The sequence below is a fragment of the Perna viridis genome, chromosome 6 (assembly GCF_037379345.1).
Source record: "Perna viridis isolate PV_CMFRI_1.1 ecotype Kerala chromosome 6, ASM3737934v1, whole genome shotgun sequence".
In the NCBI taxonomy this organism is placed as follows: domain Eukaryota; kingdom Metazoa; phylum Mollusca; class Bivalvia; order Mytilida; family Mytilidae; genus Perna; species Perna viridis.
Genome location: NC_142450.1, coordinates 31,641,161 through 31,660,693, shown reverse-complemented (window position 1 = coordinate 31,660,693; position 19,533 = coordinate 31,641,161). Strand labels below are relative to the sequence as shown.

General features: G+C 31.4%; 1 protein-coding gene across 4 annotated transcripts; it reads left to right on the top strand.

Annotated features, from left to right (window-relative positions):
* The first annotated feature begins 20 nt into the window (after positions 1-20).
* Positions 21-15,630, top strand: LOC148614561 (uncharacterized). Of its 4 annotated transcripts, none has more exons than XM_088588735.1 (10): positions 21-38; positions 1,555-2,382; positions 2,692-2,805; positions 3,404-3,556; positions 4,193-4,414; positions 5,263-5,277; positions 7,578-7,690; positions 9,293-9,441; positions 10,210-10,313; positions 11,027-15,630. In XM_088588735.1, exons 2-10 carry the CDS (start codon positions 1,641-1,643, stop codon positions 11,827-11,829), a joined length of 2,415 nt encoding a protein of 804 aa, XP_088444861.1. In that variant the 5' UTR covers positions 21-38; positions 1,555-1,640; the 3' UTR covers positions 11,830-15,630. The 4 variants fall into 4 exon arrangements, with proteins under 4 accessions (XP_088444861.1, XP_088444859.1, XP_088444862.1 ...); XM_088588733.1 differs by lacking the exon at positions 21-38 and adding an exon at positions 94-384; XM_088588734.1 differs by lacking the exon at positions 21-38 and adding an exon at positions 117-399.
* Positions 15,631-19,533: the final 3,903 nt, after the last annotated feature.

Below are 19,533 nucleotides of genomic sequence, written 5' to 3'. Positions count from 1 at the left end.
AAAGTGTGTAATAATGGAAGATTGTCAAATATTAAAAGGTATTTAATGATTAAAATTTTATAAAAATTCGAACACGTTTGATTCAATTTAGCTATATCTCTTAATCATAAAACGAAAGTAGGAAATTTTTAGAAACAGCTGGGAATTTTTGTAGTTAAATATTTTTATCTTAAATATTAGTATTTCTTTAAGTTTTGGTGCTATGTATTATGCAACTTAATGTCAAAATTCGTATATTTACTGAAAAAAAAATGAAAGAAATACGAAATCTAAGATGTCTTGGACTGGCTGGAGGAAGATCTGTACCAACTGTGAATTTCCTTGTTTCTTTATACACAGCAATATATGAAATTAAGAGAAATTTGTCGAAATTATATTTGATAGGTTTGTGAAATTCATGTAGGTCAGATTTTATTTTGATTGATAATTTATTAAATCATGTATTTGTTTAAATAATAAAATATGTACTAAAGGACCATACATTTTGAGTACACCCGGAATTACCTGTACCTGTATCAAAATTTCCAGTACCCAAATCATAAATTGCGATTTTTCCATTATTTTGAGGAATTTTATACAGAAACTTAGTCGTAAAGTTCTGAATGATGTTTTAAATCAATTGAAGTTAAACATTTTGTGATATTATCCAATTCAGTTGATGTCGTGATTTCAAAAGTCCCAAAATATGTAACCAGAAGTACTAGTCTAGTATTATCTTGTTTTCAATAAAAGTTTAAGCAAACCATTTATTTGTATAATGATCAAGCATTGATCCTTGTAAATAGGACTTTTTAAATGATAAAAATAATTTTGTACTTAACACATGGATTTTTATATACAGAACTCAGTTTCTGGATTGAAATATGGTAAAATTGCAAACTTAAAAACTCATAAAATGGGAAATAAAACAGTTTTTAAAGGAATGCTAATCTTCTATTAGATTTAAGTGATTTTATATGTATTATGATATTTATAAGCAGAAATGTTCCCTAATTTCTATGGCACACAGGAAAATGAGAAGAATAACCACTATAGTCCTTAACTAAAATCTCTTTTGAATAATGGGGGCACCGACTAGTCCATTTGGCCACTGCCAATAAAAAAACACTAATATGATCCTAAAATAGCCCCCTCCCTATTTTCTTAAGATAAAACAGGGAATAAAATTAATAAAGAAAGTTTATTTATCAACCATTATCATGCTCATTTTATGAACTTATAGTAATCCCATTCACAAGTTTTACTAAAATAATTGCAATTAAAAAAAAAAACGAAACAGTAGTGCTTTGAAAACACCTTAAATTGAACTTTGTAGGGGAGTGGTAGGGCAAACAGCTAAAAATTGGAATTGATCAATAGAGATATCTGACTTAAGTAACAAACAGCTGTTGTTTCATTTATAACAAGAAATGTGCTGTTTTTTAGGGCCATATTCCATAAATAGACGGTTTGTGCATTTCCTAATTTAAAGTTGTGTATAAATGTCATTGTTATAAGGGGTCTCATGAAAAAAAGATCTTCCATCATTTTAATGCCTGTTGTATTTTTCTTCAGATCTTCCAAATTAAAGATATGTCCAAGATGAGAGGTGTGTTGTGTGCTTTTTAAATACTTTCCTCATTGAACAGTCTGCCTTGCCAATGGATTTTGAGTCTCCATTTGTTGGCAGACAAGTTTACATTGATCAGTTATGCAGAACATGGGAAGATCTTCATTGTATTGGTGTATATGGAATGAGATCTATTGGCAAATCCAGATTTGTCAGACATTTGTTACCCATCATTACAAAGCATTTTGGTGTCAACACTTATGGAGAGGCATGGATAGACTTGAAAAACCTACAATACTTGAGACAGATATTGTTCAATTTAGCTGAAGCGCTTGATATTCAAACTTTTGGAGATGATGAAGAGCTGCTTCAAGCTGTCTTGTGTAGTCTCTCAAAAACAAACAGGATATTTATTGTTGTTATGGACAATGCTGAAGATGTAATAGACTCTGACTTGAAAGTAGAATTTTTCAACATTGTGAAGCACATTTTAGATCAGAGTGAAAAGGTCAAGGTTATAATCACATCAACTTCTCACCTTCAGAGCCATGACCTTAACCTCGGAAAAACTTATGGTGATGTTGAGTTACTTCCCCTTACTATGCAGGAGTCAAGAGAATTGCTGCAAATTACTGCTCCCAATGTAAAATTTGGAGATTACATTGACCCTATTGTAGACTTATGTGAGGGTCTTCCTCTTGCTTTGTTGCTCACTGGATCTGAGCTGGATCAGGAAGATGGTTTGTTGGAACCATGTGACATGGTGGAACTTCTCAACAAGTGCAGATTAAAGGTTCTTAGTCAGGATCTGTACCCCATCCAGGAAAGAATAGGTAGTTTTACGTAGTAATTGCTGTATATTGAATAATATGATATTCATGTGTATAATACCTTTAAGCATATAAAATTTAAAATATATATCTAAATTTGAATTACAAATGTACTAAAAAGTATGATTAGATTTTTTAATCGTTCAAAATCACAAATTATTTAGTAATTATGTATGTACTTTTCAGTACCTTATTTTCTGTCATAATCATGGTACACTTAATATCAACAACTAGACAAAGTTCAGTGACTATTTCAGTGTCACCTAAAATTTAATTAGGTAAATATGTGTACCTTTATAATTTTTTCCCTAGGTCCAATGTATAGACAGTTCTTGAACAGATTATCAGCAGTGCTTAAGGAGAAGTTAGGGGTACTTGGATACATTCCCGGAACCTTTAATCTACAGCAGGCTACTAGAATTCTAGGTTTGTTTCAATGTATCGTTTGAAAAGACTATACTGATCTTCATAAGCTACATGCATAATATGGCAAAATATTTAAAACTGTTTAAAAATGATATAGGCATTGCCCTGTCTGTCTACTGTTCATTTAATCCTCTGGTCATTCATCTTTCCACGTCACTTTGTAAGTTTTATTCTTCCTAAAAGAGTTCAATTGATTTGATGAAACTCAGTTATTATGAAGGTTGGGCATCATATATAGATGAACATGTATATGAAGCAAGAAATACTGTTGGATGCTAACCAAGGAAGCTAATGCAGCTGTTTTTGTATATATTTGGATGAATATCAGTTCTAAGTTTTGAGGTAATTTACAATGATTTTATTCCAAAAAAATAAAATATAAGACAGAAGAAATTTCTAATTGTGGCTAAATCTCTGGCTTTGACACTGGCAAGTAAGTTGGAGATTACTGATTTTTTTTAATGAAATATCTAGAGGCTCCTGCCAAAAGGGAGAAACTTAACACCTATACTGAAAGTACAAGTGTAAGTGGTGCTTAATGCTTAAAATGAACGTTTATTGAATGAATTATAAGTTACAAAATGTTCTTATTTAACAGGTGAGGAGTGTGATGTAGGCACAATGAAGGAGACACTGATGCCAATTGTACATCGTCATGTGATACAATATAACTCTCCTACAAAGAGGTTTGATATTCATGGTATACTGAGGGACTGTATCTCAGAGTTTTTGAAGATTCAAAATCTTCCAGGTTTGTTATGCAATGTTATGCTGTTAAAAACAAAACTGTGATTGTTAGAGATATATCTCTTATTAGATTCAAACACATAATCTCTTTATGGGGAGAAAAAATGTAATATCAAACCTTGCGCAAATATACCTTTATTGACTAACTGGTCCAATACATCATATTGGCCTAGGCTAATATGGATTTTAACCAGGCCGATATGACATATTGGACAGGTTAAAGAAGTATTGGACAGCTAAATCATGTATTGGTGCTTTTTTGTATTTTGTACTGTATTGGCAGTTTTTATCATATTTAGGCTATTATTTGATTATTTAATTTTGTGTTTTATTAGACAAATTGGATAGATTAGATTTTATGACAAGAAAAAGACAATGTAAATTAAATGAAATATATTGATTATCTAGAAATGTTCTGAAATATTCAGTTATGGGTCTCCAGCTTCAAATACATTCAGAATAATTCAATATCTAAGAAAAATTAGCAATACACAGACACAATGTTTCTTCATTAAAATATTGTATTTTAGATTATTTTTCTGTAAGATTTTATAACAAGTAGCTAATTTTGATTAAAATGGATATAGAATAAAACTATATATTGACTTATAACCTATGTATGATATTATGTTGTCAACAGAAATAAGAACAAGATATTGTAAGATGTTTGCTGAGTTAATGCTTGAAATAAGCGAGAAAGTAGAATCTTCCCAGTATGCAGAAGCTTTAAGCATGTATAACATGGAACAGCAGAACTTCCAGAAACTGATGACAGATGTAATTTATACTACAGAGGACACTTATCCAGTATACGTAGACTTGGCAACTACAGCTTTTCCAGTCATGACCAGATTTGTTGGAGGTTGGTGTCATGCTTTTCATTTTTACATTGTGAAAAGAACTTGAGTTTGTAAGTATTAGTTTGTCTGGTCTGATGAAATATTGTTTGCTTTTGGATTTTATTTTAACATGTGTACCTTGGCCTTTCTTATAAATGAAGAAATCATTGTGAAACATGAGAACCATGAAAATTCATTGATACATGTACCTGTAAGTTCTAAATTATGGTGACACAAGTGAATTTATACCCTCCCTGTAAGGAGAGGGGTATAATGTTTTTGACCCTCCCTATCAATTTTTTTGTTTGTTAGTCTGTTCTGTCATAGCATGTTGTCGCTTGGACAGCACCTCTATTTTTTATACTGATTTCCTTCATTCTCAGTTACAATAAAGGCTTTGATGGGATTGATTTTCACAAAAATTGGTGAGGGTGGACTTTTTGGGCTATAGGGCCTAGACTTTTAATAAAAGAGTGTAGATATGGGTGTTTGGGTATTGTGAGCAAATTCACTATATAAGCTTGCATAACAGAAATTAAAACATTTTTTCACTGGAATCTACATTAATATTGCAAAAATATAACTCACCTTTTGTTCAAAATTAAAGTTCAAAATTGCAATAGTTTTTGTACGCAATAATTTTCAATCTACAGTATTTCTGATTTTGAAATAAAACTCAGTAGTCATAATAAAGACATGTACATGTATTACTATAAGGTAATGTACATTCAATATAGAAGATGAGTTTTTGTTTCAGTCTCGGTGAATATAAGAATTCAAAACATAGAGATATGTGGACTTACTGCAAATAAACATCTTTTTCATTTTTATTAATTTTTTCCCATTTCCTAAATTGTGAGATTTCTTGCAGACGGAAAATACTTGTGTAAGTATATAAATCACATATAAAATATTTGTTTTAATTTGATCTAATTAACCCTCTTTTTGCCATTAACCCTTTAATTTGAGTTAATGTTTACTTAAATATAGATTTGTTTGTCCTGATTATTAAGCTTATATAAATATAGAGCACTAGGTGCTTAACTCCCACACTGTGAAAAGTCAAAGGATAAATATTGATTTGGCTTCAGCCAGATGGATGGCTATGTGTCTGCTCAGTTTAATGTATCAGTGAGTGGATGAGTCCTTAAAAGTCCTTAATGTACAGGTAGTTGTAAGTTATGACACCTTAATAGATTTCATCACCAGTATTTATGATAAATTTTACACTTGGGACTTTCATTAAATTCTAAACCATTAGACCCAAGATTGATATTGTTGTGTGTATAAATTCTTTGGAGTTACTGCTCTTAGATGATGAAAATAAAAACATTTTTTATCAAGTGGTAGCAGCCTGGTATTTTGATTTTTTTTTTACAAATCTGTGTCAAGGTCATGATATTTCATTTACAATATCTCGGTCAAGTTTGTCTATATGCATATGCAGTTTTTTGTTCCATAGTTATTGCCCTTGCTGGATGAAAATAAAATGACCTTTCAATGAAGTTGTCTGATACAATGTACTTCTGTATAATTGTTTTTCATATTTGCTAAGTTTTGTTAACTATTAATTGTTATATGTAAGATGCTCCATTATTTTTTTTTTTTAAATTTTCATTCTGATGACTTTTAACCTCTATGATACAGGTACATTAAGTAGTACATGTACTATTACAGGATTGGCATTCATTAATTGCATACATAGCCGAACCTTTTCATCATTTTGCAAGTAAAAAATGCAGATGTGTATGCAATTTATACCAAAGCAGCTTTATATACATTTTTATACCCCAGCTTTGCATGGTGGTAAATGTATATCGTGTTCATCTGTCCACAACTTTTTCATTGCAGTTTACTATGCAACTACTTATCACAGCCACTTGATATTTTTGTCAGAAGTTTTTTTATTGGCATGCCATATTGTGGGATTTGATTTCAGACTGAAGTGACACAACCTTTGTTTAAATTTAGACAATATGGTTTCTGGGTTGAGATCAGAGGTATTCTTTAGTGAGCTTTGCTCAGAGTATGTCTTCTTTTTATATCCTATTTATGATTGTATGTATATGTATGCTTTCATCACAATACTTACCAGTATATAAGTAGCATATCACCGTGTGGGATTTTGCTTGTTTGTTAGTTATCACATTTTAGTGTAGTTATTTAACTTAACAATATTTGTATGATGCTCTTAATGTTTGCTTTCATGTCAAGAAATGGCTACTTTACAACGAATCAAAGTACCAGTATTGTACTTTGAATTTATTTGACACTTAATTTTAACAGACAAATAAGACCTGACACGCTACCAGTTTCTTTGGTCCATGTTTTGCCATCTGTTACTGTTGGTTGCACAGGACTCAATAGAGAGCTAAGGCTACTGAGACGATAACTTGTTTACCTTTTCACTGTCTCTATAATTGTTCTGTAACCAATCAGTACCATGTAATACATCTTAAAAATAGATTAGGATGAATCATTTATGTTTCATAAATAATATTGTTTTCCAAAAGTAAAGCTGGGATCATGTACAACACCTAACAGTCCTTAATTTTTATACAACTGCAAATTTTCTGCAGCTGTATCTATGGTGATGAAATAGTCATCAGTATCTTCCTTATTTAGTGTCCAGACAATGACTTGAGTATAAGTGTATACTGTGAAAGCACTTTAATTTGTGGATAACAATTTTTGTGGATTACGGAGGAAACACAGGTTCGTGGATTCTTGAATTAGTGGTTTTGAGGTTTTCAGGATAGGCATAGATGGAAATCTTCTTTTCTTTGAGAACTAAGTTTCGTGGTTTGGTCTACCCACGAAAGCCATGAAAATTGATACCCCACGAATAATAGTACTTTCACAGTACGTCTCTATCAGATTGTTCCACAAGGTGCCATACCACAGTTTTTTAGAGGTTATGACTTGGACTGTTTAGGAATTACAGGCAAGAAAGGACAACTTCAAATTAAGAGCTGTATTAAGCTTGGGTGGTGTGTCCATACTTGCCCCAACTGTTCAGGATTAAATATCTTATCAGGCTGCCCTCTGTGAAGCATTTTATTATACATATTTTTGAAGGATTTTTGTTGGTCATATTTATTTAAATCATGTTTAAAATTCAGAAAAAGTGTATGTAAAACCAACTTATATGTTTGTGTGTGCTTAGATTCTTTTTTAATTTTCCAGTGGATTCCTTTTCCTTCATAGAACAAGTGTTAAAGTTAACAAGGAGCAATAAACAAGAGTTGGATGAAGCTTTCGTTGGTGTGACCTATGCTAATGTACTTACAAATTTAAAAGTGTGTATACTTTGCTACTTGATATACTCTTTAATTTACTCTGCTGTGTAATTTACTCTACAATTTACTCCTCTAATCTATATTTCTGATATACTCTGGTATACCACTGCCTGTCTATCTGTCAACTGATAATTCAATATTAATTAAAAAAAATGCATTTAAAATGATTGTTTTTTATATGTGTCTGTGAAATGCTTGTCTTCAAGTAAAGAAATTGTTTTCATTGCTACCCTTTTCACTCAGCGTTAAATTACGTTTAAAAAATGTTTGCATAGTATATGCTCCACACCACAATAAGTATTTTGGAACATAGAAATTTAGTGAATGCACGTGTTCAATCAATGTCATAAGCACTTTTATACCTTCATTTATTTATTTTTATCAAACTTATCAGCATATGAATGATGGGTGTTGATGGCCTATAGCCAAAATTTAAATTTTAATGCTGTTCAAATTCCTATAGCAAAATTGTTATCTGTCAAAGTTTGCTCAATTTGCTTGGTAGGCACTTCATTATTTGACTTTGATTAAACATACATGTAAAATGAGTGACAAACTGGTGTTTATGGCAAAACATTGCACTTTGGTCATTAAAATATTGAATATAATTATAAAGTTAGCAGTGATTTACTGAATGTTCTCTGTGTAAAAATTTTCAATAATTCATATTGTGAAACAAATTGTGTAGTTTCACTCTTGGACTTTATCACATCACAACACAAATATCATAGTAAACAAAATTATGTTGAAAATTTCAACAAAATAATGGAGGAAATCTATGTAATAAAATGGATAATAAATTGCTTGTTGTGAAAAATCAAAATATGATTACAAGTGCTGAAGAACGCCTAGATTAAAATGAGTGGGCAGAACTTGTTCTGCATGTGAGTTTATTCTTAATGTGTTCTTGGCACGAGTGATTATATTTTGGTTGTTCACTCTTTCCAATTAATTATCCTATTATTATCTCTGTAGGAAACGAAGTATAAATGCTCTCAGTATCTCCAAGTTTCTTTAGGTCTCACTAACCACTTCCGGGTCAAATGGCCACCCCCTTATGTAGTACCAAAAACACACTGAACCTAGACATATGCATTGTAAGTGCATTATTTGTGTGTATTATGATTAAAAAGTAGTCAAAATAAAGCTGAGAATGTGTACTTTAAAATCATATATGTAATTAACTACAAAAGTGTATGAATATTGTTTACATGTGTGAATAATTTGCCTCCATACTGTCAGTTAGCAGAACAGGTAAAAATGTGGATTTTCAGTATTATTTATTCAAGTAAATTTTGTGAAGAATTTCTACTATCATCGTACCATTAGCATAATGATTTTGGAAGCCTTATTTTCCAAGCTTCACAGTGGTATGCAGCTTTAAGATGTCATTTGTCCTGGGAATTCACAGTGAGACTTTGAAAATTACTTTTTTAACATGTAAAGTAATAGAAACGTTAGAAGTGGTTAGTGAGACCTTAAATGTGGCTGGGACCATTATTAAATTTTGTTTTGTTGTTGTTGTTAATGTTTATTTCATATGTTAACTTCTAGTCCTCTTATTGGACATTTTCCTACATCAGTATTTCTTATCAATCATAGGGCAACTACATTGATGGCGAGAAGAACTACACACTATCTATAGAAGTCATGGCCAAGTATGATGTCCCAACATGTTTGGTAAAAGCAAGAGCCCACCAAGGGCTAGGATGGAATCTTGGTTGCCAGGGAAGACCTTTGGAGGCAATTAGGTAGGTATGATCTATTCATCCTACATGTACATTGTCAAAATGAGAATGGATATGGTGTATCAATATATAAAGCAACAAATGTTCCATCTAAGGACAAAATAGTAAATACTTTCAATAACAAATAAAGGGGGATTTAAAGGGATGGACCCCATTTTATGATAGAAAAAAAATGGTAATTTTGTGCAAAATTTGGACAAAAATAAGCAGATGATAGCCTGAAACTCTTTTCCCATCTTACTGGAAGAATTATTTTTTTATTGACCACCAAATTTGTAATTTGTTTTCTAGAATTTGTAGACAACATGGTTATCATTGAAATCATTTTTTATAATACCACCAACAAAGCTTGGGGGTATATGGGAATTACCACTTCTGTCTGTCTATCGTTCCACATTTCTTGTAAGCAAAACTCTTCCTGTAAGATTTTATAAGAAGGTTGGGTATCACATATGGATGTGCATGAAGATATAAAATTTCTGTCAGAAGACTCTAAAGGAAGGTAATTTCACTTGGTGGTTTTATTTGTTATAACCTCCTGGACTGTTTGGGGTATATTGATTAAGTTAAACATGGTATGTAGATGTTCATTAAGGAATATAATTACTCTCAAAGGTTTTGGAAGAGTTTGAAACTTTAGTGTGCATTCAATTTAAAAATATTTCTAACTTAACTATTTTATTTAAAGCTGAAATGGAAAAGCTTTATGAGTGAAAACTGCATATTATTCTATCATATGTAAAATTGTTTCTTATTTATTCATTAAATCAGTATCCTGAAGAAAGCATTACAGTATGAGAAGGAATTGGGACTAGAGGAAGATGAATTAATGTGTCAAACATTGACAAGTCTGGCTCTCTTCAACACCTATGCAGGTAAGCATACTACAACCAGGAAAATGAAATACATAATAAAAATTTGAAGGTAAGAAAATCTGTATGAATGAATCAGTGATGAATTATTATTCCTATGTACTTAAAGCAATCATAGAAACTCACAATTATGGGATTTCATCATTATTTTCCAGTCTAAAACCTGCTGTTTAAATGTATTTAAATAATGATTGTAAGATTGTTTTGTTCGTGAAGAAATAATCTGAACCATGTGGTGCACACTAAATAACTCATGTAGTGAGTTCTTTTTTTCAAGTGTGCATCACATGCATTGAGGATATTTCAGATAAACTGGAAAATATTGCATTTACTCTTTAATTTAAAAAGTAACAAGTAAATTGATGAACAACACTATTGACATCACAATTACGTAGCATGATTACGACTATGATATGAAAAACGAACAAAAAGTAAACCAGTAAAAAGAGATATTACATCTAATTAGATTATTTAGGAAATAACTGTTTGATTTATTGGAGTTGGATCAAAATTGATATTTATGTAAAAATGTAGTATCATATGGTCTCCAAGTTTAGGAAAATATGCCCAAATGTTACAACAAAATAAATCATTATAAAAAAATTCTTACTACATTTGAGTTGATCTCTTATTAATCAATCACAAAATTATCTGTTATGTAATGGTATATTTTATACCAAAATCAAATAGACTAATGAAGTAAACTGTTTTAATAGGCTTTCTTGATGATGGAGAATACTACCATTTGAAATCTTTGAAGAAAAGGAGAAAAAGATATGGAACAGATGAAAACCCTTCCATTGGAGCATGTTTCAATAACATGGGAATCCTCTACAAAACGAAAGGAGACCATGCTAAAGCTTTAGAATACTATCAACTTGGGTTGGACATAAAAAAGAAAACAAAAGCTACTGACAAGTCAATTGTTATTTCATTGAACAACGTAGCAATAACTCTATCAGAACTGGGTAGACATGATGAAGGCATTGACATTTTAACAGAGGCTTTTGATATTATGAACAAGTATCCTGGATTTCTCTCTGATTGCCAGGATCTCTCTAATGATACAATGGGGTTAATCAATTTATACAAGAAAGACTATGTGAGTGCAATTAAATATTTAAACAGAGGATTAAAAGGAAGGCTTACAGCCTCACCTACTCATGTGTGTGTCTTAGAGGAGAGAGTGGGTCTTGCAAAAGCTTATGTAGGCCTGAAGGAATATGAAAAAGCAAAAACTGATCTTACAGAAACCTTACAACATAAAGAGACTTTCATCAAACAAATGCCACAAAATACTTTCGTTTTTGATTCATACAAGATATTAATGGAAGTTTCCAAGAAACTGAGAAACAGAAAGGCAATGGAGTCTCACTATACCAACTGCAAGGCTGAACTATATAGGTTGACTAACTTCTTTGAGGATCTTGGAAATCTTAACAGAGCTGAAGAAATGGCAGAAAATTTGAAAGCTATAAAGAAAATTTATAATGAATTTGCTCGTGGTAGAAGTGGTTGAAATGTCATTTTTGTTTTGTCATATGATGACGTCATATTGTACATGTATCAATTTTGGTTATTTTGGCATTGCACATATAAGCATGTAAAAATACAGTATAGCAGGTAATTTTTGTGGGATGCTAATTTGATATATTTAAGTGGTCTGTCTAAAAATTAAATTCCCCAAAAAAATGACTCTAAGTTTCAGTACTTAGTGCACAAATTAGTTACCACCAAAATATTGACTCAAAAACACCATATTTTATACCCACCAGAATACCCCCCTCCTGAAAAAGTACTTGTGAAATTAATTTTTTAAACGGATGAACCATTAACTTCATCACTTTGAAAATTTATTCTTACAAATATGTTCAGTTGACAGAATCAGTGAAAATTAGCAACCACAAAGTTATACATTTACAGTAATTGTTATGAATTTTGTTTGTTTTCTATTTGAATTGTTGTTATTTGTATATTTTTTTAAGATTGTTTGTTTTGAGATTTTTAAAATTCCAGAGTGAGTTTTATTAAAAATTCCATTTAAATTTTTTTTTTACATTAATTTTAGTGTAGTAATTTGTTTTATTTTTTTAATGATGATATTGTTACAATATTCTAGTATTTGTATTTAACTCAGTCATTTTACCAATTTACTTTGGGTAATATTTTCACTATAGAATTTTTGTGACCACCCATAGGAGAGCGGTCAATAAATATGCCTTTGACAATAATGCAGGGGTTCAAATTATTGGTGGTCCAAGGACCAGAGCCCTCAATTTCTGAACTAAATTCTATGGATATAAAAATGTAGGATGTGGGATGATTGCCAAATATATGAATTGAAGCTATTCATGAAACTCAAAAATCAACCTCTTTACCAACATGTAGGTCCTGGACAAACAAAGCTTTTAATTGGTACTTTATTGTGGACTTCTGATATTCTTCAATTAGAATACACATTTGAAATGTTGGAAAAGTCCAGGACCTGCCACTCTGGAAATTCTGTTCCACAATATTTTATTGTCACAAAGGTCAGACTGGGTTTGATACCATTAAGGAATGGGGAGTGTAAAGGGGCCAGAAATAAGGTTTTTTTATATTTCTGGACAGTAACTTTGCTATAAATAAATGCATTCTTTTTTATATTGTACCAGACCACCAAATGAATGATGAGATTAATATGTGTGCAATTAGGGGACAAAAGGTGCCAGAAACTATGCATTTTCTTACAAGGTGCCTTACCCCTAAAGGAAGGTTTGGTTTGATTTTGCAGGTTGTGACTGAAACTATTTAGGAATTAGGGGCCAAAGAGGGACAAATTCAATTCTGTGTCAATGTTTTATGAGAATCTTAATAAAGCTGTTTCAAGCATATTTGCCCCATATGCTCAGGGTTCGACCTCTGCAGTTGTTTCAAGCGACACCTTGCCAAGCATTTTATTTTTATATAGTCAACTGAACTTTTTAAGCATGAGGGATGGGGATTAGGGGCAGGCCTATTTTTTAGGTCTAGAATTTTTTTGAGTTTTTTTTTTCTAGAGTTTTTGTGGACTAAGACTGTGTTTGAGCCAGATTTTTAAGTTTGTCCATATTATTGTCCAAAATTAATACGTGTTTCATTTCAATAGGAATTGATCATTTGAGGTTCTTTAATTAGTCGATTTGAATTTTGTTGATGGAGTTTTGATTAACTATTATGTAAGTGCTTATTTAAGATTATTGAGATGTATGACCACATTTATGTTGTGCCATAAACCAATGCTGTTTCATAAATCTAACCACAAATAAAAAAACCAAGACGTATGAAATTTGAATATAGTGTCCCAATTTACCCCCATCTGATCAGAAATTGACTTCTACTGCTATACAAAGTTGTGCCCGGTTAAAATTTTAATGTGGTTGTGTTTATTGATATGTTGTCAAAATCAAGAATCTCACAGCAGAAGGTTTCCTTTAAACAGAGACTTCCATGAGTCTGCAAGATATCCAGAAGTTATCAAATGTATGTTTCATTTTACATTCAAGAAAACTTTTTTTTTTAGTCAGGAACTATATAATACCAACAAGATAATAACATGGTAATATAAAGTCCCTGTTTTAGTTTTAATGATTAAACGTTAATTAATTGGTCTTATGATAAATTTAAAATAAAATCCTAATTGTCTGGTTCCATTTTATACTTTGTTGATATCTAGTCATTTATAAGCCTGTTTTAAAGGTACATACTGAAAGTTTCTTACTTAATGAACATATGTAACTAGTTAATCATTGATATTACTCCCAACAGTATCTATTTTACACTCACAGAGCCAAAATGAACTGATGTATAAGTAACATTTTCGGCGGCATTGTTTTGAAATTGTTACAAACTTGAGAAAAGCGTGTTGTTTTTATCCAAAGTGTTGGGATCTACCTTTGGTTCAACCCTACCTGCCATGAAAATTCAAGGATTTAAGAATTTTTTCTGTTGGATTTTTTTCCTTTGCCTTTAAATTTCTCTGTTCATGCTGTCTTAACTAAGTGACATCAATAAATTTATATGTGTGCATATAGTTGGGTAAAAAATAGACTTAAGGGTATATTTCAGGGACAAAAGCTAAACAACCACATCTATAACAGCAGATTTAAGTAAAGGAATTTAAAAAAATCTTTTCTCAAGAAAAAGTTCCAAGTATTTTTTTCGACTTCCCAAATGCCAAATTTTAAAGTAAATCTAGCTGATATCTTTAAAATGATTGTTGTGTTGGTGCTAAATGAAGTGTGACATTCCACAGTAAAATTTTTAGTTTCATTCTGGTATATGGCCTTGCAACACCTGGGTATTTAAGATTTGTAAAGATGTGTTCCTAGCATTTCAAATTAACATGCATTTATTTTTACTAGTACTTATTTCTGTGATTAGTTAGTGATTTTTGAGCGTACACTGTATTTAAGTTCTTTTACATTGAAAGTTACCATGTGCTAAATGTTTTTTTATGAGTATTCTTGGGGACTTAATTTTGCTAATAGTTATTGATTGTGAAAACTAGTGAGTATAAATACACTGAAAAAATGAACACAGTTACAGTGTTTCATGTTTACATTCCACAAATTTTGCCAATTTTTTTCTGACTGAGCAAGAGTACCCCCTTTTGTTTTCTTTTTGTTATACAAGCAATGGCTCTGCATAAAGAAAAAAATAGTTACATCATTTGCTCATAAATAAATACTTTTATTTTCCATCATTGCAGTAAGGTATAAAGTTTTGCTTGTTGATGATGCTTTTTTTTTAATTAATTGGGAGTGTGTGATTGTGATTTACAAGATTGTATATAAATTAATGGTATTGGGGATTTTTTCCTGTTTCTTAACTATTTAAAAACCTGATCAATATATATTTTTTAAACTTGGTCAAAATTCTTACCTGACATTTTTTTTATTATATATATTTTAATAAGAATGTATGAGTTCATTGCACTTTTTTTCTTGATATTTTCAGTTTCTTAAATCCCATCACTTTTCCTTAGACCATTTTCCTGCCAATAACCTCCCTTTTAAAGAAGTTTTTTTAGAATAAATGTTTGTAATTATACCATAGGTATGATCTAAATTAAAACCAAAGCAACCGTTTTTAATATAGTTCAAAACCCTGAACCTTATCATTTGATTGGAAATTTTTGTTTTCAAATTTTATATTTTAAAGAAATTTCCACATTTTATATATTTGTAATGTTTTCGTTTTCATTTGTTGTTTTTACACTCTTTATTACAATACTATTTATACAGAATACTATGCAATTTTATTTGATTTACAATCTGTTATTAAAACATAACTTTTCTGAGTTTTGTCCTTTCTTTGTAATCATAATATATAGAGCATATTCATAATCCACCAATATCCTGGAACTGTAAACTATCATAAATGATAGTCAGAATTAGAAATAATAGCCTGCCTGTCGACTACCAACAACAATCAACAGTTAGAAATAATAGCCTGCCTGTCAGCCTGAGACTGGCTATTTTTAGGCAGGGCTGTCTAATTATAGCAAAAATTAATATAACCATATAGTAAATGTATTGAAAAATTGTATTCAGTACTGACTAGAATTTGAGTGAGTTTCTTACCCTGCTGATAGTAGAAACTAGAAAACACTATCAAAACAATGTACAACTCCTCAAAACTGTGATATAACAAGATAATGCAGAAAAAGGTGTTGATTAGACATAATTACTCAGCACAATTTATTCTGCATTGTACAAAAAAAAAACATACATCTAGAAGTAAAAATTTATCATGATTTGCATGTGTACCAAATTTTATGTTAATGTGAGGCCCTCTCTGTAAATTGTTAGCTTGAAAACAAAACTGAACCGGTTGTATAATAGTAGAAATAAAAATACACCACACCATTATTGCCATTTCATATACCCCTGTCTGCTTAGACAGGACATATTATGTAGCAAGAATGGATATTGTGAATATGTCATAGAGACAACAACCCCACCAGGATAAAAAATGTCAACTCAAGGCCACCCATAGGACAACAATGAACAAAGAGGAAACCCTCACACAACAGGGCTGGCTGCAACTGGCCCCAAAAAACATTATTTATAATGAGAATTGATATGGTGAATATGTCAAAGAAACAACAAACCCACTGGAATGAAAATTGTCAGCTCAAGGCCACCCATGGGTCTTCAATAAATGATGAGGAAACCCTGACACTACAGGGTAAGCTATAGACCGCCCAAAAACAGCATTATACACAGATACATCGAAATAGTTGAGTATCCATCAACATAAAAGTAAACAGGAAGTGAAAAACTCAACAATACATACAGAGGCCAGAAATTCAACAACCAATGTCATGCCAAAAACTGCTTTTTAATAAAGGAGAGTTCGCCAATGTGCCAAGGTAAGTGATGACATCACGAAGAACTCTCCTATTGTCCATGGGCTGGGAGGGTCCACCGTGCACCTCCCCCCATTCATCAACTTCATGGTGATTTTTAGGTACCTTTATACCTCCCATTACCTAAACAGTTTGTCTCCAAAGAATATTCTCGGATTCTTTTTCAGTATAAGCCTATATCTGTACCCCGCTGGTTCAAAAAGCCAAGATTTTTGTGACTCAATTGTTTGAGCGTCTAAGCCTTCCTGGGATAGCATGTGTAAACCAACTAAACAAATTTAGATATCATCATGTAACCCAATGTCTCAGCTTTACAATGGTACCAAGAAAATTGCAGTAACACTTAAGGTTTTGTACTAAAATAAAAAAAAAAATACCCCTATCCCGCCGAAAAATCGCTTAAATTGACATATTTTCCTATGTCAAAACGCCTAGAGTATAAATGCTTCAGTGAAAAATGGCGTATTTTGGTGTTTTCTGTTAAGTATCATCACAATTTATACTTCTGGGGTTCATATGGTGATTTTGGGCGATTTCCGTGGTCAGAATTTGTCATAAAATGTTAAAAATATTACCCCTACCCCTAGAATAATGGTCTCAGTTTTAAGCAGAATTCTCTTTCACAGCATACTGACATAATAGAGCTCATATTTTAAGCACTCATAATTAAGATAATGATGTACCCAATATATCTGATCAATTAAGGCGCTTACAGTTTCCTTTTGGGGTGGCAATTACTATAAAATCGAAAAAAAAGGAAATTTCAGAATTTTAGATTTTTCTTCAATATCACCCGATATTGTCTTTTCACCCCAAAGAGAAAATCTAAGTGCCTTAATTCATCAGGAATATTGGGAACATCATTATCTTAATTATGAATGCCTAAAATATGAGTTTTACGGTATTGGTATGCTTTGAATGAGAATTCTGTTTGATACTGAGTCTAATTTTTTTTAGGGGTAGGGGTAATATTTTTAACATTTTTTGAAAACCCTTTCTTGAAAATTATTTTTTTTGGTTTATTTATGTAGAAAATTAAATTATCTATCGAGTGATACCAAATTTGAGACGTTTAAATCGAGTAATAACGTGTAGAGTCGAATTTATTTTATTTTTGACCGAAAAATCGAAAATCCCATTTTTCGCATTTTTTAATAAATTCTGACAACGAAAATCACCAAAATTCATCAAAAGAACCCCAGGAGTATAAATTGTGATAATACTAAACAGGAAATACCAAATACTTCATTTTTTACTGAAGCATGAATACTCTAGGGTTTTGACATTGAAAGAGTAATCAAGGGAACCAAGGTTATAGCGGTAATCAAAAGAATGTAATCCAGGGACAAAGACTAGACATGGAAAGCATACATACACAACAAAAGACATAATGTAACTAAAATCATATATACAAAATAACAAAAAGCAAATGAGCAACTCGAAGTCAAGTCCGGTGTAGACAAACGAGGAAAGGAAAACTATGCCCTTTAATAAATCAGTTTTTATGGTGCAGATGGATACACTATAACGATCCACTAGTTCATGATGACGACGTATGTCAATTTAAGCGATTTTCGGCGGGGTAGGGGTACATTTTTTTTTCTGCAAAACCTACCATTGTAAAGCGGAGACATTGGGCTACATGATGATATATACACATATGTGAGTTTATTTCGTTTTATAGAAAGAAGAAGTTCGTAGAATAAAAAAAAAAACTTGAAAAATGATTTTTTGCCTCAACGAGATATAAAAAGTAGCCAAAAATACAAAAAAATGTTTCTGTTTATTTTTGGCGACAAAAAGATTCGTAAATGGGAGGTATAAGTGAACCTGAAAATCATATTTTGGTTGATGAGTGGGGGGGGGGGGGGGTGCAAGGAGGTTATCTCAGCTCACGTACTACTATAGAGTGTTAGTTTCTATGTAAAGACCCTATAAGTGAATCAATGTAGATATAAAAAAAACTATCTTTTATAACAATTTGACAACAATATCATATCATACATGTATATCCCTTACAGATGAATGGTGTACTGGTGTCTATTGTTCACACTTCACACCATTACTCAAAAACGTTGCCACTAATGTTTGTGAATCTTCGGTAATTTGTGTCTTTCTATTGATGTGAACTCCCTTTTATTATTATGAATTTCTATGAGTTAAAGAGTGATTTTATGTTTTTGAACTTAACTCAAAAACTCTTGCAGCAATGTAACTGAAACTCTGGCGAATTGTTTATTTATATTGATGTAAGCTCTTTTTCATTGTTATTATTTTTTTCTATTGAGAGTTATGTCCTTAAAATAGTTTTCAGAATACAACTCAGTACTGGTTGCACCAATTTTCATGAATCTACGGTAACTATATATATAGTTTATTATTATTATTGATGTTATGTTAGCTACTTCTGTCTTACTGACAACTGTTATGAATTCTCGATTTTCCGTTTTCGTTTTCGAGTACATCAAAAAGGGGGTTCTCCATAATTATATACAATAACATCAAAATGCTGCAAGCAATTTCAGTGAAACTGTGTGGAATTGAGATATTTGTTATATGGGACCGTATACCTGTATTTTTTTTAATTATAGGTCTCTGATAGAAGCAGCCTGGTTTTTAGAAATAGGTATTATATCTCCTGTCAAATTTCATTTAAAAAAATTAGTTCACATTTTTTGACATAACCATTGGATGAGTGAATAAGGAATATGAAAAAAACCTGAAATATTTTTTGAAGTGAGTCGATGTTGGGGGAAGGGGGAAAGGGCTGCCTTTTTTCATAAACAGCTGTTGATATCTATAAATAGCAAGAAAAATTTCCAAAATTATACT